Genomic DNA, 27,991 nt, shown 5'->3' on the forward strand with positions numbered 1-27,991 from the left:
AAAACGGAAGCAAACCAGGTTGGCTGGTTTATTGCACTATTCAGTAAGTTACCAGAGCTACACAAATACCTGAACTCAAATCCAGCTGTGATAAAGACACTTACACTTCAAATACCTCTTTGTAGTTCATTGGTTTGTTTACTTTTCTGTAAGAAAATACTGATGGACTGAAGTCAGATACTGTAACTGATGAGGAACATGAAAAATAGGCATTTTAACCATTAAGGAGAGAAACAGGAGCTAGATCATTGCTGTAGTTTGTTTGCTTTCAACAGCCAACTGCAGAAAGACATGACTATACATTTACACTAGTGAGTCTGAAGCTGCTGAAATAACGATCAGTTTGCATGAAGAGCAAGTATGCTACTGTTGTAACATTCTAAACCAAAACACAGTCTTTCAGAACACAAATCCCAAACTTTCTCCCAGAATGAGGGCTGCATTGAAACACATGTTGGAATAGTTTGTTTTAGGCACGCTAAGGCATGGGTTTAAGGCTACTTACAGTAAAACCTGCACTGTGGGAAATTCTCCTGTCTCCAGAAACGGCCAGTGGTCTCCTACCATGCTCCCCCTGGCTGGCCAGATCCCTTTCAGATGCCCCACCTTCCCCTTTCACAATGCAGTAGTTCTCAACACTTGCTAGTTTCATTGCTTTCTTGCCAGCCTGCAACCCTTGCTGTGACAACGTATACAAACACCCACCCAAAACAGCTCCCCCTGCTTCTTTTCTCCCGCTGAACTTGCCCTCCCTATAAAAACTGCTGCCCAACTTCAGGGCCAGAGCACTACTGTCTTTCCTTACTCAGCCTGCCATACTGAGATACCTGTTTGAAGAGGGGATCACTGTTGTACTTGTTGGCTTGGCATTAAGAGCACAAAACCCCCTCAATTCTGTGGCCCACTGACTGGCACAAAATGGTTCTTACCTTTTCTCCCAAGGCTGCTGTTCAACTGGTAAGCCTCACTACTGTGCCCTGATCAAGAAAACAGTGGCGCTAGTTGAAGGATCTTGCTACAGAGATTATGCCAAAAAGAAGCTAACAGGCTGGAACAGGAACTCAGTACTTGCCTTTTTTTACTTTCTTCCAACAGGAAAGTAAGTATAAATGTGCTTGCAAAAAACCAGATAAGAGCAACAGAATTAATTTTACATAACATTAGCTGTTACACAAGAGAAGAAAACACCACTTAAAAGAAAATGGTACTCAAAAATCTTGGCAAAGTTCATTACTGTAAGATTTTAAACAGAGCCAACACGACTCTCTTCTTAGTTATGTAAGAAAACTCCTACGACGTCTGCTCAGCATTTTTCAGCTATCTGGTAACTATTTTACCTGCCCTTTCTCTTAACACACAGTAATTAATCCAATAGTAGTGCGATCCCTCCAACATTAGAGGGATTTTTTTATGCCATGTAGTCCCCCTCATATATAATAGGACTGTATGTTGTTATGTATGATCAAACTGCCAAACTGGGATGAAATTATCTGCCATCAGCACCATGTGTACCTGTGAAAACAGGATGCCCAAGGATAATCAACTCATCTCAACTGAATTTCCAATCTTCACATGCCTGATGAGGTGCATTACTACCCAATCCTAAGTAAAACATTCACAGTATCAACATGGTGTCTCTCTTAAAAGATAAAACTACAAGCTAGTTATTATTTACAATGTTTGTATGATCTTTACTATCAAACTCAGCTGATAGCAAAGGTAAAATTCATATGTACTTTTCAAACTGATGAAAACAACTCCTGAGGTAAAAATCTAAATATTTTAAATAAAAGTTAGTATGACTGAGTTTCTATAATGGTCTTAATGCCCTTCTGTACAGCAAAAACTGAGACAGCAAAGTAGCTGTAAAAGCGTAACTAATTGCTTAAAACTCATTTCAAATCCATTATCAATTAACAGGTACCACTTAAAGATAATCAGCATATTAAAAATTTCCTGTGAAGATAAAAATCAATTTTTGTTGTAACAGACAAGCAAAAGAGGCTTAATGATCAGTAACCAAATTTCTTCAAGCTGTCTATTAGTCTGTTCCGTCTTTGGGCAACTAAACATCACAAGCTGTGGCAGATGCTGTAACCTCTGAGGGCTGCACCATCTTGGTAGGGTTAGACACCCCGTTTGCTGCAGAGCCTTCCTCACTACTTCGAACCTCTCCACGGAGAACTCACAACTCTGCAGATCATTTGAAAGGCTCAGGTGGTCAATATAGTAAGGCCTTGTTGGCGTTCTTAATTTGCAGTGAGGTTTGTCTCCTGTAGATTTGAGGCTAGTGACAGTAAAACGGGTGAATTTTCTGCTTACAATTAAACAGTAACAACAGTAAACAGTTATGTAGAATAGGTCCTCCAGGACACTAGAGCAAGAGGACTATGTAATGTCTTGTGTATCTTCTATCTTTCTAGCTGTGCTACGGCTGGGATGAAGACCACCGCCACGCACAGGTGCCGTGCAAGGTGCGTGGCTAGCTGAGATACCTTCAGTGAAGGGATCCGAGCAGAATCAGATTCAGTTGCCATTAAAGCTCCATCTAGGTACACTGTGGGAGCCCTAATCAAACCCAACAAAATCACAAAACTATTAAGTGAATGTAAGTCAAGAAGCCTTCATAAAGAGGGTAATAGGTGGACATTATCCCTAGGCAGACCCTGATGAAACTAAACTCCTTCAGTGAGAACAAAGTGTAGAATACCAGTGACCGAGTCACAAACTTCTGCCCAAAATGCCAGGCTGGAACCCTGTTTGGCCGGGCTAGGAGAACCTTCTTGCCAATGAGCACTTTCTTTGGTTGCGAGGTTGGGATGACAAGAGAAAATCACAATCTGAACACAGATGTTGATGCAAAGCAAGGGTTCCAGATATCCTGTAAATACATGTTCTTACCTTACAGCAGGAGGAGGAGTGGAGGGAATTTCATCAATAAACTTTTAAGAGTCTTAGCACCTGGACAGCCATATATTATGGTCCAAAACAAACCAGCCAAACCAAAGTATCTATAAAGCTGTCAACCATATAGGTCATGTAGTCTGCTGTTATTACTAGAAATCAGCACACAGAACTGTTTCTGGACTTCAGGATTCCTGTCAAGGTAGGTTCAGGAGAGAACGGTCTCTGCAACTTGAAGGATACCCAGAGGGAAAAAACAAAAGAAAGTGCCAAGATGTAGCACATGTTGAAGGTCAGAAAGTAACAGAAGAACAAGAAAAATGGTATGACAAGCTAAGGCTGACAGGCAAATCAGATCTAGTCTGAATACCACCACTAGTGTAGATGCTCCAACTCATGGCTGAGTTCACAGATGACTGTGAAAGGAACTAAGGCAATGCTGTATGATTTGAACTTCCATGTTTCAGCACAAGAAGTGGTGAATGATAGTTCCTTGGTCCTCTTCAATAATGTTAAATATAAAAATTTCTTGTCTCCAGTGTGTGTGTGTAACACAATCACTCACAGCTTGAATTTGTCATTACTCTGAAATGAAAATATTTAATCGTTTCACATTTTTGAAACTGATTTACACGTACTCCTGAGAAAATCATTATAATTTAACATTAGTGATAAACAAATACATAAAAATTATAATTAAATGTGTTTTAAAAATATCAAGTAATTCATAGCTTCAAAAATAGCTTTTTGACCCCTTTCAGCTCATAATAATTGGATTTAACAATGGGCTTGAAATACTAATGTTAAGGATTTTTACAAGTTAGGCAGCATACCTGTAACTACTTCTAATGTATTTGTATTAGCCATGCCAGATAATACAGCTTTTGGTCTTTATAAAATTTTAAAAAAATTGAGTTACAAGCTAGATAGGAATCATCAGCTGCAAAAATCCAGGATTTTTTTTTTTTTAAATGGAATACTGAAAGCCTATTTGCTTTTGTATTTCATTATAATTTAGTGCACAAAAACATTATTACAGAGCTGGGTCAAATGCTTCCTTAAAAAGTCAATCAAAAGGCAGTAAGAGGCTACTAATAAGAAAGTATCTTTGTACACAATCAAGTTCATCACAACCCATCTCTGAACAATCATTTTATGTTTCTTAGAAATGCCTAGGGAAGTATATGTGCCTTTTACCCTTTCTTAATGATTAACATACCAAAGATTGTAAAGATCCAAAGGGAGACAAGTTCCTCAGTAGAAAACCCATCAGAGGAAAAAACTCTCCATCTCTATCTAGTACAGGGTAGGATTCAAGCAGCTGGGCCACCCAAAGGAGGTCACTGAAGGGACACAAATGCTGCAGCTGGACTACAGCTGTCATAGGGATGATAGGAAGGTTCGTTATGGTGCAGCAAATAATCTAGCAGCAGGGGGGTAACTGAAGTACCGTATAACTTCACATATATTCCATCACAAATTTCATTTACTGTTTTTACTGTCCTGTTAATGTCAAGATCTTATAAATATGAATTAAAACATTTTAATTCTTCTGTAATTAAAATGCCAATTTCTACCAGTGTAGGGAGCGTTTCATTGCTTGTAGCCAGGTATCCATAGCAGGTCTGTATTCCTCAGAGTCCTTCTGGGGCTCAAAAACTGCTTCTATTTGCCTTAGCTTCTTTAGTTGTTCTTTGTCAGTCCAAAATCCTACAAACAGAAAGTTCATTCTCAAGCTGAACTGCAAATATGTTATTTTTGGGTTTTTTTAATCTATTTCCAAGAGATCCAAAACAGAAACACAGTAAGAAATCATGACAGCTTTTCTTTACTCAACCAACAACTTTCTCAGAGGGAAGCATATTTTTAACATTGTGAAAATCCTTTCCAACAGCATCCACTTGCTTGGAATCCTGACAACAGCACATCTGCTTAACTGGGACGATTTCCAAGGAACAGATCTGCTACACTGAAGTTCCCTTAGGTTTCATCCACACTGTGCTTTCGGCTGCAGGTCCCTCTCAGTGAAGAAGGGCCACAGAAACCAACACTTACCACTTATTTCTTTCTTAGTCTTAAAAATCGCATAAACAGCAGAAAACACCTCGTGTTACACACTCAGATTGATTCAGTAACATAAATTATTCTTGTCTGTCAAGGGCTGCAGCTTTCTTACAGTTTTAATTGCCGAATGAGTCTTACCTGAGCATATAGTTTTTATCTTTCAGTTGTGTTATTTACATATCAAAGCAGTTAACGGAAATACATTTTGTAGGTGCATATTAAGCAAAACCATTGACAGTTTGTTGCTTTAAGTCTGGTTAATTATATAAAACAGTTCTGTGTGAGAGCTGGATTATTTTTTTTCCTGATAATAATTTATTTTGTACTTCCATTGTGTTTATTTCTGTGAAAACCTTAAAGACTCGGTTCACAGATGACAGGACACAGCTTCAGTAGGAATGACAGGGCTGCACGTAAGCACAGCAGCTTCCTTGTCAGGTGATCCATCCCCACCAAGCACCACTCCTGCCAGCTGGAATAAGGGACTGGACGCAGAGTGTTCAGGTCAAGAAAGAGGGAGGCAGCAATGATGGGGTCCACCCTCTTTTTCTCCAGTAGTATATCCTTCTAAATATAAATGAACCTTACAAACGTATATGCAGATATTTTTCACATTAAACTCATTGTCACTATTCATTTATGTAAAACTTAACAACCATACAAATACTCGGTAAACTGGGACATGGTGTTAGAAATACACATTAGGTCCATGATTTGGCTTCTTTGGTCCACCAAATACAAACACATGGGTACAAAGCACTACACAGAGAAACACAAACACTACTCACCCTGGATTCCCACAAAAATGGCTAAAGTAATCCTTTGAGGATTTTTTACAATTATTTGAAGTTATGCCCTTTTTTGTCTGATTTTCTTACCCCTCTGTATTTACAAACGTGCATTAGGAAGGAAAAATCAAAACCCTTTTAAATGTATACATACCTGAAGCAAGACCTGCTAGAAAAGCTGCACCAAGACTAGACATGTCTGCATTTGCAGGTTTTTCTATTTTCTTATTAATTAAATCTGAAGTCATCTGCATGACAAAACTATTATTACTGACACCTCCATCAGCTCTACAGGGAGAGGGGAAGAAGTAAAAAAAAAAAAAACAAACATGTTTAGTTCAAATGCTTATTGCCAACATTTCAGATAACTTCTGGGGTTTCACACCTATGCATAAATCTTCCTATCACTCATGCACAAATGCAAAAAAAACCCCAAAACCCAACAGTACCTATAAACCAGGGAGGAATGCTAGACAGGAACACAGGAAAGACACATTATCAAAAGCTTTGCAAGCTCTGTCTTCTAAAACTATCCATAATCCTGGTTGAAACGTTAGGGTTCATAACAGAACCTTTACATAGTTATCACCACAACATAACAACAGTCAAAATCATTACATTAAACCCTTTCAAGTGTTCTCAGATCTGGAAAGGTACTTTTTTCATTACTACCAAATCTTTGTAGTAGTCAGCTAAAATGCCTTCACAGTTGCTTCTTTTTATGAGAAGAGAATGAGGCTTCCATCTATTTTCCCAATTGCATCATGTCAAAGACCCTTTTAATGAAGAAACTAGAACTTATTGATGCTACTCTCTAATCATCTGAGAGCAATTACTAGTGGTACAAAGTAATCACTCTTGCAAATAAAAGATAGCTATAACAAAAAGTAATCTTTGCATTCCCATAGATTGGTTCGTTATGCTGTTGGACTCCAATACCAGCCAGGTAGGGAGCTGTTCTATCAAATGTGGTGCAGTTAAGACATCTACTGTTTATTACTATAGAAAGTGTTTGGCAATAGAACTTAACAGTTGCTTAGAAATCTTCAAATATGCCAGCTGAAATCTGTTACATGTGATACCTCAGAAAACTTTTACATAAATGTTTTGGCTGTTTCTGAGACTACAACCAGGAGACACTGCCTGACTAGTGATGTTACAGGGCTTTGCTTGTTTGCACATACAGTTAAGCTGGGTTACCACCTCTACACTATGGCATAAAAACCTTTAACTGGCACCGTCACTTTCTTAATGCTGGTGACATGCATTTTCCTTCTTCTATAAAAATAAGACATCCATTTGATTCAAGTTATAAAGAGAAAACTTCCAAATAGCTTTACATTTAGCTAAATCTTGCTGCTAGATACTTTGAAGATTCAATCTGTACAGTACACCTTCTAGCTCAAAAGTTCCGACGTGCCGTTTGACTGGGGATGTGCTATTTCACAGAACAAGTAGATAGGTGAGATTCCAGGACTCCAGGGACCACCAGCATCATCCTCATAAAGGCTGCCACAGACTTCTACAACATAGGACGTGAGGACTAAAACTGAGGACCCCTTCTCTGTGCTTTCCTTGATAGCGTTGAGACAAGCAAAGATAAGTAATAGGAATGTAGAGGACTAATGAAAAGGATGACTTTGCAAGAGCTTGTAGGAGTCAGACTGGGAAGAAACAAGGGATACAGGACAACAGCTAAAAAGGGAATGAACACATTTACGGGACAAAAGAAACAACAAAAAAAATCAAAAAGGTAATGGATAGGTGTTAATGATGTGGGGACAAAAGGATGGGAGAACAGTTTATAACCCTACTGAAAAACCTGTTCAGTGTTATCTCATTATCTTCTAATGCTTAATCCACAAGTTGAATTGCTGCTGATTGTAGTTAATGGCTACAGTCAGTATCTGAAACAGCACATTTATGCTACTGAATAAAACAGAACATGATCATACAATTTAAAGTTTACATTACAGTGTAAATGGGATCAGCGCGCCCTATGTAGTACTTCCACACCTCCCATTTTTCAGTTCACATTCTTAATATTCTCAAATTTTGGATGCAATTTTCTACCTAAAAAAGCTTCCCAAGGAATAAAAAGTTGCAGTACTTTTCATCAATTCGTTCTCATTAACACCCCAAGCCTGGCTGTTCCTTCATCTTTGCCTGCTCTGTCCCAGTACGATGGAGACAGAAACTTTTACCTCCCCCACTTTGTACTTCCACTACTCAAAGGTCTGATTTCTCAGCTGTCTGTACGCCTGCCAGTCTATGCTCCCTTTGCATGTGCATCAGGAAAAAAGCCGCAAGGGGACAGGAACGCTCGCCTCTCTGTTCTTGACCGTGGTATCACGATGACCCCTGGCTGCCAGAAGGAGAAATTTTGGAGAGCTTCCTCAGCGTGAGGGCTGCAGGCTCCAAGACAACTGACTGGGGTGTGCCCACCGACCTGTGCCATGTCGTTTTCCAGCAATGCATAATTCAGGTCAATTTTTCCAAGACGTTGTGAAAAGCATATTCTACGGATCACTGTTACCTGGCTACATCTGATTTGCTTCTTCAAAGATTGAAGCAAACCCAATGTCTTAACAATTGATGTCTAAAAATATTCTCCCTCTTTCCCTCATGAATAGATCTCATGAACTGATGTCCTCAAAAAGCATTCAGACTGTGGGAGGCTGAGCACCGAAAATTTCAGCATGAAAGAATGGTATTAAAGGGTAAACGGACCTTTGCTATTTTCTTGCAGAAACAGAATGTATTGCTACATGCACTTTAGTGCTACTTGAAATCATGAATTTGCCTTGTTATTTTTTTTAACTTCAAATTATTAGAGCAATTCATTACTCACCTACTGATCACCAATGTCAATAGCTCCATTAAGAACCAGCCTTTGTAGGGGAAGACTCTACTGCCACTTAAGTTACATTCAACGTTTGACTTGTTAATCATCTATTTCTCAGCAGCAGAATTTTTACAGTAAGATAGAATACATAATACAAGTTCACACCTGTTTAAAATCAAACTACCCATAGATGAAATTTGAAAGTCACACAGAACTTACCGAATAGTTTGAAGAGGAATGCGTACCTTCTTCACAATGATATCATAAAGCTGTTTGTTTCTTTAAAAAAATATTTAGTTGAATTAAGCATTATATATTCCATAAAGTGTTTCCAGTATCTACATAGTCAGAAAATAAAATACAAGGCAAAAAGTGCCTCAGTTGTGTCAGAACTGCTGCAATAGCCAACAAGTTTCCAGAATGCATAGATTAAAAAAAAAAAAAAAAGGGGGGGGGGGGGGGGCGAAGACTGACACCATCATTGTTATACATCATTACAAAGGCACAAGTATGGCTAATTCACAGCCCATTCCACAGCAAGTCACTGTAGAAGGCATATTTTTCCCACCTGAAATTGCTGATAGGTTTCTACAAACAAGATGCAATTGTTGATGTAACAAGTGGTTTAGAGTGAGGAAAGTAGGTCTCCAGTGTTAATACGTGTTTATCTAACTGTTCTTTAAAGCGAACATCTGAAGGCTGTGGGTTTGACATGGGAGAAAATCTAAACACAAAGGATCTCTACCCTTTTCTAGTTAGGTATTTTGAAGAGATGAGATTCTTAACATCCCTGTTTCCAAGAGACCTGTGCATCAGTTCAGGAATTACTGCATGTCACATTCCTCTTACAGTGCAGAAAAAAACCCCCCACATTAGAAACAGCTGCAGCAATGCAGAATGTTAACCTTCCTCCAGACATCCTTTCGGCTGCTTTGCTGGAGGTTATTACGCCCAAAGCAAAGGTGGTGCCTTGCTAGAAAGGATCGTACCCGTGCTCCCTAACCGGCCACAGTGCAGGTGAGCCAGGCTCAAGCCATATTCAAGTTCAGTTCAAGGCACGCTATTGGGTTTGCAAGGCAGAACCCATGTGTTCTGCAACGAGCTTCTGACGTGCTATCATCAGTCACTAGAAGGTATCTTTACCCTTGACAGATCTGCAAGCTGTTGTCCATTCAAATCTTTAAAGATGCTGAAGATGCCTATTACTGCATTTTATTAAACACCAAAATTTCGAACTTTAGCCAAAAACCTAATATAAATCTTCCAGCTTCAGGAATATTTTAAACACAACTGGAATGAGCTATAACTGACAAAACACTGTCAGGAGAATAAGGACAAACTTTAAACAGAAAATATTTTTAGAACAAGCAGAACACAATATAATTTAAGAATCTCTCTATGGTTACTTAACGACATAAACTCTGAACTAATAAATATACAGGGATTTATTTCTAAAGCGTTAAAGAAAAAAAAAAGGAAGCAGCTAAAATTCCTTTTCAGTGTATGAGTAATGGATTACTATGATTAATATTTTACAAACTGCAGAAGTTCACATATCCATTTAACACTGCTGATCAAAATAAAAGCAAGCATAAGAAAATATAAACAAGATAATAAAGCAAACAGTACCTGAAAGCTACAGATTCCAATATAGCTCGTACAAGATGGTTTCTGGTAGTAGAAGGTTTCAGCCCCATGAAAGAGGCACATAAATATGGGTCATTCACAGAAACCTGCAGGAAGGATTTCACCATGAGTTCAGTGAATTGTATTTGAAGGCTTTTGAGAAAGAAGTCAAATAGTAAGAAAAAAAAAATAACTTACGAAAATTACAGGCAGCATAGTGAAAGAAGAAAATTGAAAACAACACGTAAGAGGTATATAGTGTTATTTTAGCTAACTCAGTGAACAGTTTAAATAGTTTCTTTCAACAGAAAAAGGTTTAAAGTGACTTCTTCCAAATTTGATATGGTAAACAGCACTAATCTGTACGACCTCTTTAAAATACTTATAGTGTCCAGGACAGGGCACACTGATACTGCTGTTCCCTAGCAAGATTTCACATATACACTATTTTTTTTTTAAAAAAAACCACCACACTCCTCAACTGCTAAAAGATGAACTGACTTTTTAAAGTAACACTGAAAAAGATGGTAACACTTTTTCTTAGTTTATACTACAGCTTGTTACCAGCGGCACTGATAAGAATCCAACTAAAATTCTAATGATCACCAAGTTGTTTTTTGTTTGGGGTTTTTTGGGTTTGGTTTTTTTTTTTTTTTTTTTTTCTTCATGAGAACTAAAGGACTGATCTTCTCTCCACCCCTCTGATGAACTTTACACCACAAAGTATTAGTTTGCTGGGCTGTACCTGGTTTGGGACAATACTAAATCTTATTTTCACTGTAGATGGTACTTTTTAAATTGAAACAATCCTTTCCAGTTGTTTCATGCTAAATATCAGTTATGACAACACTTACCAGAAGTTTGAATTTCACGCTAATAAAATATATACATACATATTTATAAAGTAAGTTAAGAAAATGCTATAATATATTAAGAAAAAAAATATGTATGGACAGGTATACATAGCCAAAAGGAAAACTAGCATTTTGCGTAAGCTCCTAACTAGAAGAAACTTCTGCATTAAAGTAAAAGAAAAGAAAAAGAGACAGAATGGGTGTTTACCAAGAAGCTAGCTGGGATTCATTCCTTCTGGAGACAGTGTCAAGAAAGCAAGGGGGGGAAAACCCGCAAAGCAAACCAAAAAAGATCAAATAAAAAAAAAGTTCTACCAACATCTCTAGAACTTGAATATTAATTAAACTGAAGGTTCAAAAAAGATTCAGACTAACGTTTGCCTACCTCAGGATTCCTGTCTGCAAATACTGGAATTTGGCATGACTCAATGCTTGCTTATTCATAGCACAATTACTCACAGTAAATGCTAAATGGAAGCATCTTAGCGTAATCAAGCTCTATATCCCTAAAACCAACTCTAATGATTAGGGTGGCTGTTTGAGAGAAGGTACTAGGCTACCTGTCGAAGAAATAAATTTTTACTTTGCGTTGTTACATTAACATACAGGACTTAAAGGTAAGGTTAAAGATGTTAAGTTTCTTTAGAAAAACACACTAGTCTTAGGAATGATCACACTGAGTATGGTAGACCAATGAAGATCCAGAAAATAAGAACTTTTAGAAACACACAGAGAGATGGGCTGGTATACATTCAAACCAATGAATTAGTAAAACTTTCAAGAGAAAAGCGTACCACACTCAGTTTGATCTTTCCCAGAAGTGTTTATATATCTTTGCTTTTCCTAAGCTGGAACTTGCTATCTTGCTCATATTTAAGTACGTTCAAATATTCTGGTGAATTGCAACCTACATCTTTAAAAGAGGCAGAATAAAATTAATTACCTTAGAACGCTGCTTAGAAATACTGTCTCACTGAAGGCTCTGTGTAAGGCAGAAAAGCTATGTGATTGATTTCTGTCTCTGCAGGCACTGAGGTACTATTAGCAAGTCATTTAGCTTATCTGACCCCCAGGTCTCCACTTGCAAAATGGAAGTAATTTCCCTGTTTTGTAGGGGTTTTTGCCATGGGGGGGTGGTGTTTAAACACTCTGATATGACAATGATCTTCATACCTTGTGGTGAGGGACAGATAGTGAGAACCTGAGTAGTACAGAATAAATACTGTGATAAAATGTAAATTCCTACATTTTAACATGTAAAAGTTGAATTTTTAACCGGGTTATTAAACCCCACATATTTTTAATTATATAATGAATAGTAATTTTACCTGAAAACCTGGAACAAAACAAACGCCTTGGGAATCAACAATACTCTGTGCCATTTTTGCTGTTTCATCTACATTGGTGAAAAGACCTGTAAAGACGCACAAGTCATACGCTTTTATTATTTACTTCAATTTCTTCATATATTACTAAGATAGAAAAAAACAGAGTGAAGACTATTTCCTTTTGTAGTATTCTCAAACAACATGTTCTAAGGGAAATGATCACGTGCATCAGTCATATTTAAAAAACCAAGCCCTACTCAGATGAAGATTAAACTCAAAAGGATCCTCTCATAGCTGTTACGCTATAGCCTTTTCACCTTCACATCTGTAAGAGGTCATTAGTTTTCCAAATAGACATAAATGGGAATTGAGAATGCTAACAAGGGCACCCTAAGTATGCTAAAACCCTAGATTTGCAAAAATAAACCATGGGTTTTTTCCCAAAAAAGATGTCACTATCAGCCCAAGCACTGAAGCACTAGACAAAGTCCTTAATATCCATCATATTTTATCTGCACCCTTAATATTTTTAGAAGTGACCAACTCAGAAATAAGGTAGGTCCGAATATTGCCTCCTTGATAGACACTACTTTTATTCTCTGTTTAGCCAGATGTCTCCTTTCACAACTTACACACATCCCTCCTTAGCTTGTTCTTCACCCACACATACTAACACCTATCTTCTGTAGTTTTAACTAATAATGTCCTTATGTGGCCACATAACATGGTTTTCTCCTGTAAACGAGCACTAAAGGTTTTTCTTGTCTAAAAAGTAAATTCCCCTATCAAAGATAAATTAGGTTAAACTCAATTTATCTTTGAAAAACCCATCTTGGTAACTCACCAGGAGTTTCAGTTTACCTTTGTAACCTTCATAAATTTGTTTGAAAGCTTTAGATTCTACCGTGCCCAGACTAACAAGTTGAAATCACGTCTTTTCCTCTTTGTTGTATTTGCTATTATTGAACTATATATGGTACCTCTGTGCCACAACATAAAATGAAAAAATTAAGATTGACTTCACCTTGAAATTCCACATACTACTTTTTCAGAGTTCTTAGAAGTGATCTGATCCCACTAAACTAAGTTTGGCTTGCTGCAGAAATCCCTATTTACAAACCTTTACCACTATTATATGTCTCATCATCATCCATGTTGAGCCACACCACCCTGAGGCCATTAACTTGCCCTGTGTTTTGGCCCCATTCCTTCTGTAGAGCAAAAGTTTTACCCTTCTCTTTATTCATAAAGCTGATAACAGTTCCTGAAATCTGCTTCCCTGCAATCGTATTTCCAGAAAATAAAGGTCCTACTTGGAGAGTTCAAAGCAGCGTGCCTATTTTTTTATCTCCCTTTTGCCTGTGGTAATCACTGTATGTCACATCCATTTCACTACTGGCTAGCTAAAATTCCTTTATACTCTTGCTCTGCATATACCAATAATACCTATTTTAACTATGGATATGTTCCATATGGATAAGTATCCATTTTAAGTATGGAATTTGAAGCAGCAAGCTTATATATGTACCACCGATACGTTCATCTGCAGCACTGAACTGTGTGTTGAATTGAGTAATTTCCTCAAGAGAGGCTCAGTCAAATGTTGAATGATGAAGACCTGAGGACCAGTCTGAGTCATTCCTTAAGGGCACACACCTGAGCACATGCGCGCCAGAAGTTGACAGCTTTAAAAAAATGTAGGATTTTGCGGAGAGCTACGCTTCAGGAAAACCTTTCCCAGTTAACCCAAAGTCTGAGACACTAATTCCTTTTTTGCATCCTAGTAAAGGTGTACTAATTTTCTAAGTAAACCAAGTAAATAATTAGAACACTCAGAACAGTTGTCCTGTAAACATCCTGTAAACAATCCTGTAAAAATCCTGTAAACAAGTGGTTTTGAACATCAACTACTATAGAGCTAGCATTCTTCTTAGTCTTTTATTAAACTAGAAAGCAAATCTTTTCATTACATCGTAGTCACACCCCAAAGACATTACTTTGTGTGAAGCAACATACACAATACTGTTTATTTTTAAAAATGAAGTCCTTCACCTGTTACTAATTCTGAGATGCACAGCTGGAGGTCTTTCAAAAGCATTACAGTTTGGGGAATACTGCATTCACAGTCATGCTACCTAGACATAACAGGTAGCCAATTTCTGTGCTTCCCCTCAACTAAAAATTCAAGTCCAAACACCCTAAACCAGCACACATAGGACTTTTAGCCAGGTCTCCTTTATACCATTTCTACCCAAGTCTGGATAGCAGCTTGAAGAAACAAAGGAAGGCATCAGGAAGTTCATCATGCCCAAGGGAAACCAAGCAAGCAGCAGAACGTTTCAGGAAAATAAAAGCCTACACAGGCAGGAGGATCTCCAAGGCAGAGTCTGAAGATGAGATGATTTGCACAAACCAAACTCCCTGCAGTAAACAAACGCAGCAGAGAAGCTACTAATGAGACCATACATTTTCCACCGTCCTAAAGATACAGGCTAGTTTTTCAATTATGGATAATAAACGTAAGCCCAGTAACATAATTATAACCCCATAAACCAGTTTCTTAAGTAGTAGTATATTTTACTTTCTATAAAATTAAAGAACTACTTACTTATATCCTGAGCCCATTTTATGGCAGTGCCAATGTCTGACATACAGCCTTCAGTTAAGTAAACAACTTCTTCCCCAATCTTCCAACCAATCAGTGGATACAGACCTTAATTATTTTCCAGGAAACAAAACAGAACACCTAGTTAAATTGAATGTTTCCAGAAAAACACGTGCAAGCATTCCACACGATAAACCCAACTAAAAAAATGTAAATAGTTTTTATGCAATTCCTTTGAAGATTTCAAGTTAAAAAAAATATCACTGATAGAGGTTAAATGTATTGTTTAAAAATTAGCGATGGGATTACAAGACTCGAACTGTTTGTTAAACCAAAATGTTAACACACACACACAAAAAATCACTATCAAATGACAAAAAAAGTTAAAGAGCTATCTGCACTTTTTTTATATATAAGAGATTGTATATACTTAAAAATGTATCAATGTTTTCCTATTTGTTTTAAATCCACGTTATTTTCTTCAATGGTTTCTAAAAGTCAGAATTTACTTCTGCAAAACATAAAACATGAAGACCAGGCTTTCAGATGGGAAGCACAAACACTGAACCACACATAATACACCAAAAAACCAAAGCAACACAAACTTGTAAGGTAGAGCTTATTCTAAAGTGATAGACTTCTTTTATTCCTTTTTCAGTCTGCATTGCTTCCTCACGTAGAAAGCAAAAAAGACAAGTTCCACAATTTGCCCATCCTTGTCCCCAACAAAGGCTACTGCCAGTTAACTATAGCATTTTAGCTGTATGTTTGCCTAATATAAACAACAAAAGAAACACCCAAAGTCATTAAAAATACCTGGTGTCATACTTTGTCTATAACTACAGAGGATTAGCACTTCTATGGTCTATGTGGTGGGATCTGCAGGAAGTCATGATTTCCACCAAATAGCTTCAGCTTTGCAGTGACTTGAAAAAAAAATTCAATTACTTCGAATTATTTTTTTCCTTTTCTCTCAGAAGGCAGACAGAAATACATAAGGCAAACACTGTTAGTTTATTTGAAAACACAGCACAACACACTTTCAAAGAGCTGTCTGCTTGAAGGTACTATTACATTAGAAGCAAACAGCCAATAATGAGGATAAACCTGACAATTTGTTCTCCCCTTTGCTCCCCCACGGATATGTTGAAACCTTAACAAAAAAGAGAGAGACATACTACTTAAAACTGTCAGGGTAAACAGAAAGACCTTCTCGTTTGGTATCTGAGTAAGAACACAGCACAAAAGTCCTGCAGAGTACTGCCTTTAATGCTAAAGCAAGAAGTTATCTAGCTTAAAACTTAAGTTATCTAGCTGAACGGTAAATGTTCTCCAGGACTGCAGGTGGACAAATGTTTTTTCAGGTCACCTGATATGAACCTAAGCATTCAGCAGCCGCTGCAATAACAACTTCACCCAACCCAAGCATGGTAAGCATTGAAGAAAGCACCCAGACTTCACGGGACTCTGTTCAGGACTCAGAGATCATGAGTAATAAATGCAACAAAGATAAACGAGTCCCAATAATTAAAGGGCCAGAAAAGCATCAGAAGGATCTAGGGATTCTCTCTGCTTTCTCAAGGTGACTTTGCTGATATACAAGCGCGCCTCGCAGAATCATTTCCAGTTTGCTTGCCTGTGGTCCCAAAGAGTGTCACGGTAGTACCAGTGCAATCACCGAGACTTGGTTAGTGTTGGAGGCACGCTGGTGCTTACAATGGAAAACACTCAGCAGCACCTCTTAAGATGGAAATTTGTATATGTCTCTTGAAAGGAAGAAGTGATATGTGTATCTCTAGATCATTAGTGCAGGTCTCCCTCACAGTCTTTATTTTCTAGCAAGGGTGAAGCTGCAAAGAAGTAAGACCAAACAATTCCTTGAGCCAAAACTCCTAACGAAGAACAGCTAATTAGGGACAGAGAAGCCCATCAGCTGGCCTTCTTAAAGATGCTCACACCAGACTCTCTAGTAGTATAAGATAATCTACCTCTAGGGAATGGATCAACATGACATTTGGCACGACCAGTTACTATGAACTACCAGACTGCTAGAGAGACAGATTTTCAATCTGTATGACATGCTTCCATCGTTGAATTGTCGTAAGTGCTGTTCTTGAAGGAAATATTTTTTTTTCAACTGTCATATATAGCAACTAAATGTAGACCAGAAAATAGAACAGCAGCTAAAGAACAGCTTGCACAAGGATGGTGTAGGGATTCATCTTGCAGTCTTAAATACGTATGTGAACTTTAGACATTGAACATGTTACATTTCATGCCCAGGGCACTGAGAAAGCTAGGTACCTAACTTGTCCTACTAACCATATCACATGACAGCCAAAGAACATAGGGAAAATCATAAAAATATATAAAATAATAAAAGTTTCACAGCCCTGCTTTAAGATTTCAACTCCCATCATATCACAATAGCCAAATACTTTCTTAAAAGAAAACAAAATGGAAGAACCTTATAGCATGTTTTTGCTATTACATTTCTACAGACTACATTCAACGATTTCCTAAGTAGAGGTATCATCACAGCGACATCATTAATTAGCTTAAAAAGCATTTGCATTCACAGGGAATTCAATGTCTATGCTATTCAGTTCTGACACATCTCATGTATTTGCCAAGGTCCTTCCAGGCTTTAGCTTGTAAAAAAAAAAAAAAAAGCTGCTGTCCTCCTCCCCAGCACCACCCCTCCCATTTGGAATTGTAGGCTTCCCGAAATTAGAAACTTTTTAAAAAGATGACAGACAGACCGACAGAGAGAGACTGCGCAGGCAAATTTACTTCAGTATTATCTGTTGCTTCCTTGACAAACAGCCATTTAAGGCAAACTACCAAGCTTGAGAGCCCAAAAATGGTCAGAACGACAATGTTTTAAACCCTAGAAGCATTTCTTAATAAAAATTTCCACAGTATTCTGTTCTGAAAATGCTTTCAAGCTTTTTTTCTACAGCTCAAAACAGAAAGAAAAACATAGCCCTGTTTTATTCCTTTTTGTACCCTCATCATTAACAGCCATCAAGTAATGTGAAAGTTTAAAATGAAAATTTCACTGTCTTACCCCTCCGTGACGCACAGAGATGCTCTCCAGTATTCACATTCCAGAAACCACCTGTTCCCATGGTCAGTTTAACATCTCCAGGGTGAAAGCAGCATTCCCCAAACATAGCTGACTGCTGATCAGCTACCTGCCATACCAACAAAAACAATACAAGTTAGCTACAAACTACCAACCTATGCTGCTGAATTTTAAAATATCACTGCAAACACTTCAGCATACTGAATACATATTATCACTCAAAAGAACTGAGCATTAAGAGAGGACACTCATACAATTTTCCTAGAGTATTTGCAGTCCATTCCAACAGTCAGATTTATTGCTAGAATCCAGTTGCACCAGATTCGGACACAACATGAACACCTGTAGTATTGCTTGAGACACGGAAAAATATGTTATGGAAACAAATGAAATATTTTAGTTTGTTATTTGATAAGGATAAATGGGGCATTTGCAATCCCGGGGAGCAGAACAGAGCAGCTTGGCTTGAATTCCTCTTCCCCCATACAGAAAGTTGAAGTTTTGAGGTCTCACCTTCCTTTTTCCCTGCTATACCTCCTGTACCAAATTGTTCCATGCTCAATTTTTCAACAACGACTAAAAATAAATGGCAAATAACACATTCTTGCCTCAGGAGTTAGGATTTGGGTAAGAAAACCCCACTATTTTTGTAAAGTGATGACTTGTAGAAAAATTTGCTTGAATTAAGCTAAACGGAAAAAATGTTGCCCAGCTAACATGAATTTTTCCTGCTATTTTTGAAAAATTGTAGACTCAATTTATCTGAAAATTTACTGAGGTGAGAACATTTTATTTGCCATTTATTTTTAGTGGAAAAAAAAAAGAAATAAAAGGTACTCAAGTGGATCTATTAACAAATACTCTTACATTTGTGTAGGGTCTTACTGAAGTCAAACCAGAAGGGACCCCATTGCACAACGTCATACAGAACAACTGATTTTAAGCCAGCCATATACAAATTACCAGAGCATAACCCAGCTCAGTTAAGTCCTATACTCAGTGCTTAATCTTTTGGTCATCTAACCTTAATGAATCTCAACCTCCAGAAATCCCTTCCCATTCCTTTCTCCTCCTTTCCCCATAAGGTTATAAACCGAGTTGTTCCGAGAAAAATTCAACAAGCAATTATTTCAACCAGCAAAAATTCAGCAAAAAATTAAATCAAAGCTAGATATAAAGAATATAGGTACAAATACACAGATTTAAGTATGAAAACATTTTTACTCACCACTGCCATTATTGGAATAGGTACCCCAAAAATTTCAGAGTCAGTTGATCCGAAGTTGAAGCTTAAAACACACGTTATGGAGAAACGTCACAACACTAAACTGACCTTTTGTTAAAATGAAATTTACATATATAAGGCCTGGGTGCGCATCAGATATGAAAGCTAATGCTACCAGTTTATTTTAAAGAAATCATTAAAACTACCACTTTAAGAAATATTCATAGTAAAAATAAAGTTTTTCATGTAGTGTTAAAAAAAGTACATCTGCATATAAAAATACTTCCTTTTTTTTGTATATCCATATATTACTTTGACCATGCAGATAATACGGTATTTTTCTAAAGGCAATTAATTTAACAGTTATAATCTTTTGAATATGCCTTCCTACTTACCTTGTGTCTTTCACTGGTGGAAAAACAGACATTGGAATGGAAAGTAAATTACACAAAGCTGGGTTCCAGCATTTCTGAAATAATATGAAAAAAAAGAGTAAAAATGTCAGCAACTCTCTCAGAAGCACGATGAATAGCAACAACATTTTTTGGAACAGCACATACCGTAAAGGGTTCAAAAATGCCTGTAGCGCTGGCATTTGAGTAATCCGTAGCATATACAGAACCTGCCATTAAAAAACAGTAACAACAGAGTAAGATTTAGGTATCTGTTTAAGAGTAATTTTAAACATACTTTTTCATTAAACATTTCAGTGGCTCCCATGAAATATAAACCGAGTGTCTATAGGCAAAGTCATAATGATACAATAAGCACACAAACTTTACCTGCTGCTCACTATAACACATATACACTCATTGCCTTATTTTACCCTCATGAAACTGGCCAGAAGAGAGCTGGGACTTTTGACAACACATACCACACCGACTGCATCACTGTCTATAATCTATCCACCTGCTCCGGCATTAGCCCTCAGGGCAGAAGCTTTTCATTCTTGCACGTTTGTAACAATTCTTTGGGTTTTTTGCTTCCATAGTACTTCAATCAAGGCCAACTAGTTCCGGTAGTCCTCTTCAGATCTTAAATGCTGAAAAGGTTGATTACACTGAATAATTATTTCCTTTTCTGGCTATCCTTCCAGACAGGCCCAAAGGAAAATTAATTCAGAATTTATTTTTTTAAAACGGTAAATATATTACAATATTCATCAATTACAAAAAAAAGCACAAATTGTCAAAAAAGTATTTGAATTCTAGGATATATCAATGAGAGTTATGGACATCATTACTTAGATGCCAGTATGCTTTATTAATATTTAAGAGGAAATGTTAACATTCACCTTTAGTTAATCTATACAGTAACCACGTGTCAACTGTTCCAAAGCAGCAGTTATTTTTTTTGGCAGCTTCTTCAGCCTGGGAACAAATAGACATACAAAAAATGGTATTTACAACTGGCTACAATAAAGACAAACATACTTCCTGATTCCTTTTCTCATTTTCTTCATGGTTAATGAAAAAGTCCCCAGGAATTAAATCTCTGATTGCAAATTTTTCTTCTGAAAAGGGCAAGTTGATTACGTAAGTGATATTACCCTACAGTTCATGCTCCTAACAGAGAATAAGCGCCATTTCTTACAGTTGCTGCTAAGGAAAGTAAAGCAATCAGTCTTCTACTGCAGCAGCAGCAGCACCTTAAGATGAGAAACTATGGCCACAACTATAACAGTGATGAAGGAGCGGTAAATAAAGAAAATAAGGTCGTGCATAAAACATGAAAATAAAAAATTAACAGAAATAGAAGAAATAAGTGTATTTTAGAGTATGTCCCTGACAACAATAGAAACAGAGCCATTGTTTTCTGGTTTATGATGTCTGTAAAGAATTCAAAATGTTATTTTCCTTGGGATCTTTTTCCCCTTTAAAATGGGGTTTTTAAAATTAGGTTTCATCTAATTTCTAACTGACAATGTGTACAACTACAGAACTCATTAAAAGAACATACAAACTAACTCAATCAAAACTTGACTGAATGCATTTTGCTCTGTAATTAAGAATTAATTGCATTAATGAATTTTTGACCTTGGTTTGGCAGTCACACATCTTAAGTATCTGCCTGACAAAACACAGGAGAACATTCGTCTCACACTGAAAACGCAGCAGCTGCATAACTTTCAGTTCTATAATCCTCCAAATTCACACCTCACGTTTTCAACAGGTCCAACCAAATCATGCCAGCAAAAAAATTATACTTGACCTTCTCAACAGTTAGTTTGGTGACAGAAAATACCAGACCAAACTCAAAAGATTTCAGGGTTTCTTTACAGAGTAGAAAATGGATGATAACCATTTTCTTCACAAATAAGTTGAAAATTCAACACAGGAAGTAAGATGACTGAAGTTATAAATACTATAGGAAGAATCAAGGAAAACGTTTAGGATTAGAGCAAAGAATACAGCAACAAATAGCTCTGGGCTCGTAAATCCATTAGATTATTCCAGCACAATTTATTTTATGTGTATTTTCCAATTTACACTACAACAAAAAGCAAAATAAACTGCAGTGTCTACAGTTTTACAAATAACATCATACTGACAGTCAGACACTGGAAAAATGCAGACTGAAAAGGTAAGAGTGCCAGCTGAAAATTAATACAATCATAATGCAAAACTAGCATGCAAACAACTTCAAAACAAAGTACAATTGTTAATTGTCTAATTATATCAAGCAAAATAAGGCAATTTGACTATGTTTCTCAAGCACAAAGAAAACTTTTTACTACTACACACTCCCAGAATCAGAGGAAAAACTTGCATAAACATGAATAGATATTTAGGTAGACAGGCTTTGAACATCAACACAGATAAAAGTCTGAGGAAAAGAATAAGCAAGACAAAACTGAAGAGGTAACAACCAACCTATGTCACCAGCCATTACTATATTACTACGACTTAAGCAAGCTATTATGTTTGCCTGTCTGGCTTACCTCATGTATGTTTTTAAAAACCCATGACAACTTCATAGAAGTTTGTTGTGTTGAAAAAGTAAGAAAACTTGGTGCCAAATATCGATCATTCCCAGTCAAGAAATGAAGCACTGTAAAAATAACATGGATTACCTGTTTCAAAAGAAAACAATTACTTAATTTTTAATCTCTCCCTTTAAAGGTTTCTGATCAATTACCTTTGCAGATGAAAGATGCCGACATGAGATTAGATTCAGAAAGCTAAAATTCTGTTAGCGAATCCTTACATAGGATTTCAACAGATCGCTTTCCCATGACAAATACCACAGGAAAGAGCAGCTGCACTAAGCAAGTCTTGACTGACTTCTGCTGCCACACTGCTCTGTATTACAGAGACAGGTCACCTAAGTGAGCACAATGCATCACGTGGGTGACAGCACTACATACTGTTATTTCAGTGAAAGATCTCCTACAGTAGACAGGCTCAATCATGTTTTAACAGATAAACCAAAATTTAATCATTAATAATGTTTTCATTCACAAAAGAAATCAGTGGAAACCCCAAGAATTCAACTTCATTTTGTGAGCATGCTAGTTAGTTTCCACTTACAGGAAAATTCATTTCAATTTTTCCACTTAGAGCAAATCCTTCTCTTCTAAAGGTATGAAGCACAAGCCATGAGCAGCATAAAATGTACCTTCTACAGATAATCTAAGCAAAGAGTACATTAAAAACCCACAACAAACAAAAACCCCAAAACACTGCCAACCAAGAACTACCTACTTCCAAAAGCAGTATCTGGCTTAGCACAGTTTTACCTTCAGCAGAAGGGACTTGTTCCAGGAATTCACAAGTTCAGCACTTCTTAAGTCTTGCCAACTTATGAAATTATGGAAAGGTTTCCCTGTCCTCCTGAAAAAAACAGGATTTGAACATTCCTATTTAAAACTACAGAACATACACTACTCAAAAAATTCAACGTCATGCACCATTTCCAGTCAGGACACTTAGGACTAGGTTTATTCCTAAAATAAGTGCATATCTTCCTGGTGGATTTCAGGAATTCATCATAGGCACACAGATATTTTGAGTGTGAGGCTTCTCATCAGAACTAAAAATACGTATGTATTCATCCCTTCTATTAAGAAACAAACAAAAAGGACACACACTTACAAACCATTCTGAATGGTAAGGTGTGGCTGTGCAAACACAAGAGAACATGAGTGACCGACATTTGCTGCTTTCAGGTTGTGACTTGACTGGGTTCAACATTTCTACAGTTTCCTTCTATCCAGCCTATGAACACAAATTCATTTTAAACAATACACAATATACATACTTGTGCCATGTAATGAAAGTTGCTCTCTGCGTTGAGATGCCAAGACCAGCAATTTGCCTCATGTGAGCTCCCGCATCTAAAACCCAAAAACAAATCATACAAAATAAAAAGCATTTATCTGAAGAAACAAACAAAAACACTTCTCCAATGTAACTATAAAACCTATGGAATACTCCGGAAATTAATAGTTTAAAAGAAAATAAATCTCTACAGGCTGCCCATCTAAATGGCTAGAACAATGAAATATTTAGAGAACTCTCAGTCAGACAACTGATTCCGATGCAGGTAAATAAACCTGTGTATTTTATAAAAGCAGCTGTGGCACACTGAGCCTTTCCACCTTCTGAAAGGCCTCTTGATACTTTATTTGAACAGTCCCAGAGACATGCAGGCAGGTTATATGTGCCTATATATAATCAATTAAAATGTGCATTTCACATGGATGAGTGCGACAGAAGAAGTACCTTTACAAACTTATGGAAAGAAATTCCATAAAGAAACAAAACTACATTGATTCTGTAAGCAGCAGAAAGATTAATGTCAATATGCCATGATATTTTTATATCACTTTGATAATGAGGTGTCTCACCTTAAATAGCCCTTAAATAATCTTTCAAAATTCAGAACAAATTTGCTTAAACCATGTGCCACTGAATGCAACAAAGCTTGTTTAGAAGTATAAAAAGGTACATTTGGGTATGTATACATCAATTTTGTTGTTAAACCTACCTTCAAATAACTGTTAACAGAACATTTTTTCTAGTACATGTAACTGTAAATAATTAAATATGTTCACAGCTATTTTCAAAGCAGCTCTGGTCAGCTTCCGCAGTACCTCCATGCATACCTCCAGAAGCAAAATGATGTGGAAGAACAATATATTAAGAAATTCCACTTAAATTACAGACTACCTATTTTATCCAAAGTACTGTTACTCTGAGGAGCTCTCAATCCCACTACTGGAACAGATCACAGGTTAAGTATGTCCTGCTCATACATGTTCTTATGTTAACTTTCATGTGCGAAGTTACTCATTTGTGTAACCATATAATGGAGACTCTACAACTGACAGCCTTTGAGTGACAATTACAGAAGCGGTTTTACGGGCATGTCTTGCTCTGCCAGCCTCCACACGGGCTTTGGTGACTTCCCTCACACTGGTCCTTGCATTCATTAAGGCAGCGGTATCAAGGCCTTCAATCAGCTGCAAATTAAATGAGTGGTTTCACAAGGCTACCTGCTCCAACTGCCTGCACATGTGCTGCTGCTAGCAGGAGTGTACGGGAGGAGGACCTCTGAGTGGGTGGCTCAGGAACAGCAGTATTTCATTTTCAGTGGCAGCTGGGTCCAAACCAAAGGCAGAGCCACACCAATACTACCACAGCTTGCTATGGATTAGTGGCATGTACTACCCCTCCCCATCTCCACCTGCATGCTCCCACCACCTTCCTTTTGTCAACTATCGTGCTCTCCAGACCCCTACATGAAGTAGAGACAGATCCCCTTAAAGAGAAGACAAACATGGGTATTTTTCCAGCTAAGCTGCCTCCTGGAAGGGTTGAACCAGTACCAGGGTGAGAGAGAGGGGTGGGACCACGCAGCCAGAAGCAGTTTCCACCTTTTGGGAGTAATGAACTACATCAGCTCATCCACCCGCACATGGAATCACGTGTTTTAGCTCTGCAAGCACTGTCAACTGAAGCGCTCCTATGCCTTCTTCCTGCTTCCAGTCAGTCATTCCTGCCCTGGTACCACACTCTCTCTTGTGCTGGCACAAACATTGGTGAGGCTCTGCTGGCGTAGACAACTGCACAGTGATCCCACTTAGGAAACGGCTCTGGATTTGAAACAACCCTGTAAAAAGGAGGGCGAGACTCCTCCTTTTGACAGCAGTGTAAGGTTATGCTCACTTACATTACACAACCACTTCAAAACTACTCACTAGGAGTGCCTACAGCTCGGCCACCAGAAAAGCTTCCCCTTTTAAAAATAGCTGAAAAATACTGTTTCCCGATTTGCCCCACAGAATGGGCGTGAAGGAGGCCAGTAAGGACTTCAGGTTCTTGTGACAGAAGAGCTGTGGCTGCTGAGAAAACAGACAAGAGCCCAAAATAATCAGCTGCAGCATACACCTGGTAAAATGGTTACTTTTCCCGTTCCCTAGGCTGCCTTCCAAAGGGAGAGACAAGCAGTTTTGCCTTGAGCCAGAACACTACTTGGAGGCCAAACTCCAATCGGGGCTGAACAGGAGGAACTTTAGGCACTGAATGAAAGGGTATGATGCACACACATGTGACAAGCAGGCTGAGGCACTGTGAGAAGGCGAGCTGGGGTACAGTTGACAGGTCCACAGCATCAGCGTGGCACAGAAGGAGATACGTGCGGGATTGCAGAATGCTGGAGCTGGTGTGGTGGGAAAGCTGTGGGAGTTGCAGAGAGTAAGCGCACAGTAAGAGTGGCATCCAAAAACGGGGGGGGGGGGGGGGGAAGAAAAACCCATCAGAAGTTTGACAGAAGAGAGAGTGGTGCATTATTTAGTGCATAGAGTACTAAAAAATTTTAGGTTAAAGTACAAATAAAAAAGCACAATAACACAGAAATTGCATAGGAAGAACTGTTTGTAGTTTGAACAGGAAAAGTAGGAATAGCAGGTTACGATCGAGAGAGCACAACTACACAACATCCTGCTTTCACTCTCTTGTCCGCACATTGACACAGGCTGGGCAGTTGCGGAACAATGGGGAATCAGAAGAAGAAACAAGCTCACCCTCTGTTTGCACACAGAGGCATCTGGAGGAAGGAACAAAGATGCCAGGGAGGAATACGTATACAGAACGCTGGAGCAGCAAGGTGCTGTCACTGACATGTAAACAGAGTATGCACACTGCCTCTGGTCCTGCTTCAATCCTAACCTAGCCCCACTACAAGGAAAAAAAGTATTTTAAGCTTCCTATTCTACATAACAATTGAACAGGCCTTAAAGCATGTTGTGGACCTGTACCCAGTGATGAATTTTAAGTACTTTTTAAAAATAAATAATTTTATTATCTAGTTAACTTAATTTACTAACTTTGAAAAATAATTAACTTCTCAAACTTTATAAACAATTACCTTGTACAGCCTCTTTTATCACACCAACAAACTGACTCCACAGCACTTCAGGATCTAATTCAACCCGACCAGGACAAGGATAAAGCGATTCCACCTGTTCACAGAAGACACACAGTGGATTTGCAACCCTTAGTTCACAGAAAGTGGCAACCTCATGAAAGTTTGCATCAATACATTTGGGTTTGGGTTTTTTTTTTTTTTCTCTTTTCTTAATTTTCTGAATCTACTGCAAGAGGAGAAAGAACCGGGTTTGGCACCGTTAAAGCACGGCTAAATCTGGTGTGCGATCTCCAGACCCCCTCCTCCAGGAATAACGCTGCCCAAACCCCCAGGAACCGGCGAGCCCATACACCCCTTCTAAGGCTGCAAACTGGAAACCCGGTTTCGCGGAGAACCTTCTGGCTCTGCGGCTGGCCTGGGACGTCAATGCCTCCATGACGGTGGCCAGGAGCTGCCCGCCGGGGGGGTGGGGAGCAGCCCCGGCGCCACCGAGCACATCCCCGCCCGCCCCTGCGACTCCCTCCTGCTCCTCCCGCTTCCCCTCGCCGCGATCTTGTCATTGCGATAGGCGGCAACGGAACAGCGGATACCGGCGACGTGCTCGATCCCCAGAGCGCGGGCCGTGCCAACCCAACGCAGCCGGTAATTCCCGTTCCCAAGCGAACACCCTCGTAATTAGCACCGTTACGTAACGGCCAGCGCGCGCTGGCACCGCCGCCCGGCCGCAGCGGAGCGGTCGGTAGGCGGGAGGGGGCGCCGCGAGCGCACCGGTGGCATCCCCGCGGGGCTCCCGGCCGGGCTGGGGGTCCCCTTACCCCCGCGCCGGTCCGAGGGCCCCGGGGAACCGTCCCCACCCGGCCCGACGGGCAAAGCCCAGCGGGGTGCGCGCCCGCCGCCGCCCCCACGCCCCGCCTGGGCGCCCCGGGCCCCCGCGCTGCCCGAGGGACGCGGAGCCGCGGGCTACAGCGCCCGCCTCCGGCACCGCCCGCCCCGGGCTCGCCTCAGGCGAGTCTCGCCGCTCCCACGGGGGAGGGCGGCCCGCTGAGGAGGAGGAGAGAGGGCGCGACGCCGTCCCGCCGCGGATTCACCTTCCTGCAGCTGGAGCCTCTGACCGCGGCCGCCCGGTCATAGACGTGGCACTTCACCACCGTGCTGCCCACATCCACCCCCAGCACGTACCGCGCCGGGGCGGCGCCGCTCTCCGGCTGCCCGCACGGCATCGCCGGCCGCGGCCCGGCCCGCAACGACCGCCGAGTGCGGCCGGGCGGCCGCCGCCCGCCAGAAATCCGCCGC

The 27,991-nt window shown here is 39.2% G+C and overlaps 1 protein-coding gene across 2 annotated transcripts; it reads right to left on the bottom strand.

Annotated features, from left to right (window-relative positions):
- Positions 1-16: 16 nt before the first annotated feature.
- Positions 17-27,987, bottom strand: GK5 (glycerol kinase 5). 2 transcript variants are annotated; one of them, XM_037406092.1, is made up of 17 exons: positions 27,787-27,987; positions 26,699-26,792; positions 23,588-23,663; positions 23,067-23,160; positions 22,269-22,400; positions 20,622-20,697; positions 19,888-19,949; positions 19,723-19,796; positions 19,331-19,391; positions 18,085-18,211; positions 15,018-15,122; positions 12,410-12,495; positions 10,231-10,334; positions 8,821-8,880; positions 5,911-6,044; positions 4,482-4,614; positions 17-3,489 (listed from the first exon to the last, which is right to left on the bottom strand). In XM_037406092.1, coding segments are annotated over exons 1-17 (1,551 nt in total). In that variant the 5' UTR covers positions 27,919-27,987; the 3' UTR covers positions 17-3,488. The 2 variants fall into 2 exon arrangements, with proteins under 2 accessions (XP_037261989.1, XP_037261988.1); XM_037406091.1 differs by lacking the exon at positions 17-3,489 and having other exon boundaries at positions 3,875-4,614.
- Positions 27,988-27,991: the final 4 nt, after the last annotated feature.

Source organism: Falco rusticolus, chromosome 13 (assembly GCF_015220075.1).
Source record: "Falco rusticolus isolate bFalRus1 chromosome 13, bFalRus1.pri, whole genome shotgun sequence".
Taxonomy (NCBI): Eukaryota; Metazoa; Chordata; class Aves; order Falconiformes; family Falconidae; genus Falco; species Falco rusticolus.